At 35.8% G+C, this 1,272-nt stretch overlaps 1 protein-coding gene across 1 annotated transcript in view; it reads left to right on the forward strand.

The window, feature by feature from the left end:
* Positions 1 to 48: 48 nt before the first annotated feature.
* LOC104490424 (fibrillin-2-like) overlaps positions 49 to 1,272 on the forward strand; it is a gene marked incomplete at both ends in the record, with an annotated part of 10,009 nt that continues 8,785 nt past the window's right edge. Inside the window, one exon of the mRNA XM_010132704.1 lies at positions 49 to 186. Within this exon, the coding sequence (XP_010131006.1) occupies positions 49 to 186 (138 nt within the window). The remainder of the gene's footprint in view (positions 187 to 1,272) is intronic.

Below are 1,272 nucleotides of genomic sequence, written 5' to 3' on the forward strand. Positions count from 1 at the left end.
ATGATGATTCTGTGATTCTGTGATTCTGTTCTGTTTCTTTTTTGTTAGCAATACTCAATCAGACAATAGACATCTGTAAGCACCATCCCAACCTTTGTTTAAATGGACGTTGTATACCAACCCTTTCTAGTTACCGATGTGAGTGCAACATGGGATATAAGCAGGATGCAAATGTGGATTGTATTGGTAAGCACACACTTCTAAAATCCATTATGGACTTCTAAAGTTCTAGTATTTTTCTGCTTTAAACCTGGTATTTTTTCTTTTTTTAAAAAAATCGTATTGTTTTCCCCCACATGCATTATTAATTTTAATGATATTGCTCATGTGAAATAGAGTGCAAAGACCATCGCACTACTTACACTAGAATAATTTAAAATCTTCATGAGAGTTGTCTGTTTCCTTAAAACAAAAAGCAGTCTTTAATTGTATTGAATATTCCTGTACTTGATTGGTATTGCACGTTTTTGTGTCCCCTTCAGTAGAGTAATTTCTGTTCCACGTTCTGTTTTGTTATGCTGACATAGCTCCATTTTTGCTACAGGAGTTAGTGTTATGTTCAAGATAAAAAAGGGCAGAATTTGTGTTTTATGTATTCAAGAGGATGAATGACATTTTGAAAGATATCAAGTCATGAAAAAACGCATTAATTAACCTCTGGTTGCATTTCATGTGAAAATATTGAATACCAACTTTTTATAACGAGCTGGATTTGGGAATCTGTACTTAAATTCAGTTACTGTGGATTTCACTCAGTGTCAAGGGCTCATCAGATACACTGGGGAAAGCACAAAATCTGGTAGCGCTTGTGGGGTAGCTGTGTGGCGAAAAATCCTGTATGGAGCGTATGGCTTAGTAAATGTATAGGATCTGAAATAGAAAGGTCTCGTTATATTTCTCATTCAACATTGCTAACTGATTCTTTATAAAGACATTTGAGATCTGTGAATTAAAAATAATAACACAGAACCTTGTTTGTAGTAGTCTTTTCCCACTGAAACTGTGCTTTTAGAATCAATTTCTAGTGTGCTCATGGATTAGAAGAAAATACTGAAACAAAGGCACACAGAAAACTGCAGCTACATGAATCCTTAAAAGAATCTTCTAATCTAAGACCTCGCAGTTTATGGTATGCAAGTGAGACTAGTGCGGGCTTAAGTATATACATAAATGCAACATAGGCATGAATGCAACAGAGTGACTACCAACCAACCACAAGCTGAGCTGGGAACACTGCATCTCCGAGTTTCAAATTCCTCCACCTCCTGCTGA

This window comes from Buceros rhinoceros, unplaced genomic scaffold, assembly GCF_000710305.1.
Source record: "Buceros rhinoceros silvestris isolate BGI_N320 unplaced genomic scaffold, ASM71030v1 scaffold45153, whole genome shotgun sequence".
Taxonomy (NCBI): Eukaryota; Metazoa; Chordata; class Aves; order Bucerotiformes; family Bucerotidae; genus Buceros; species Buceros rhinoceros.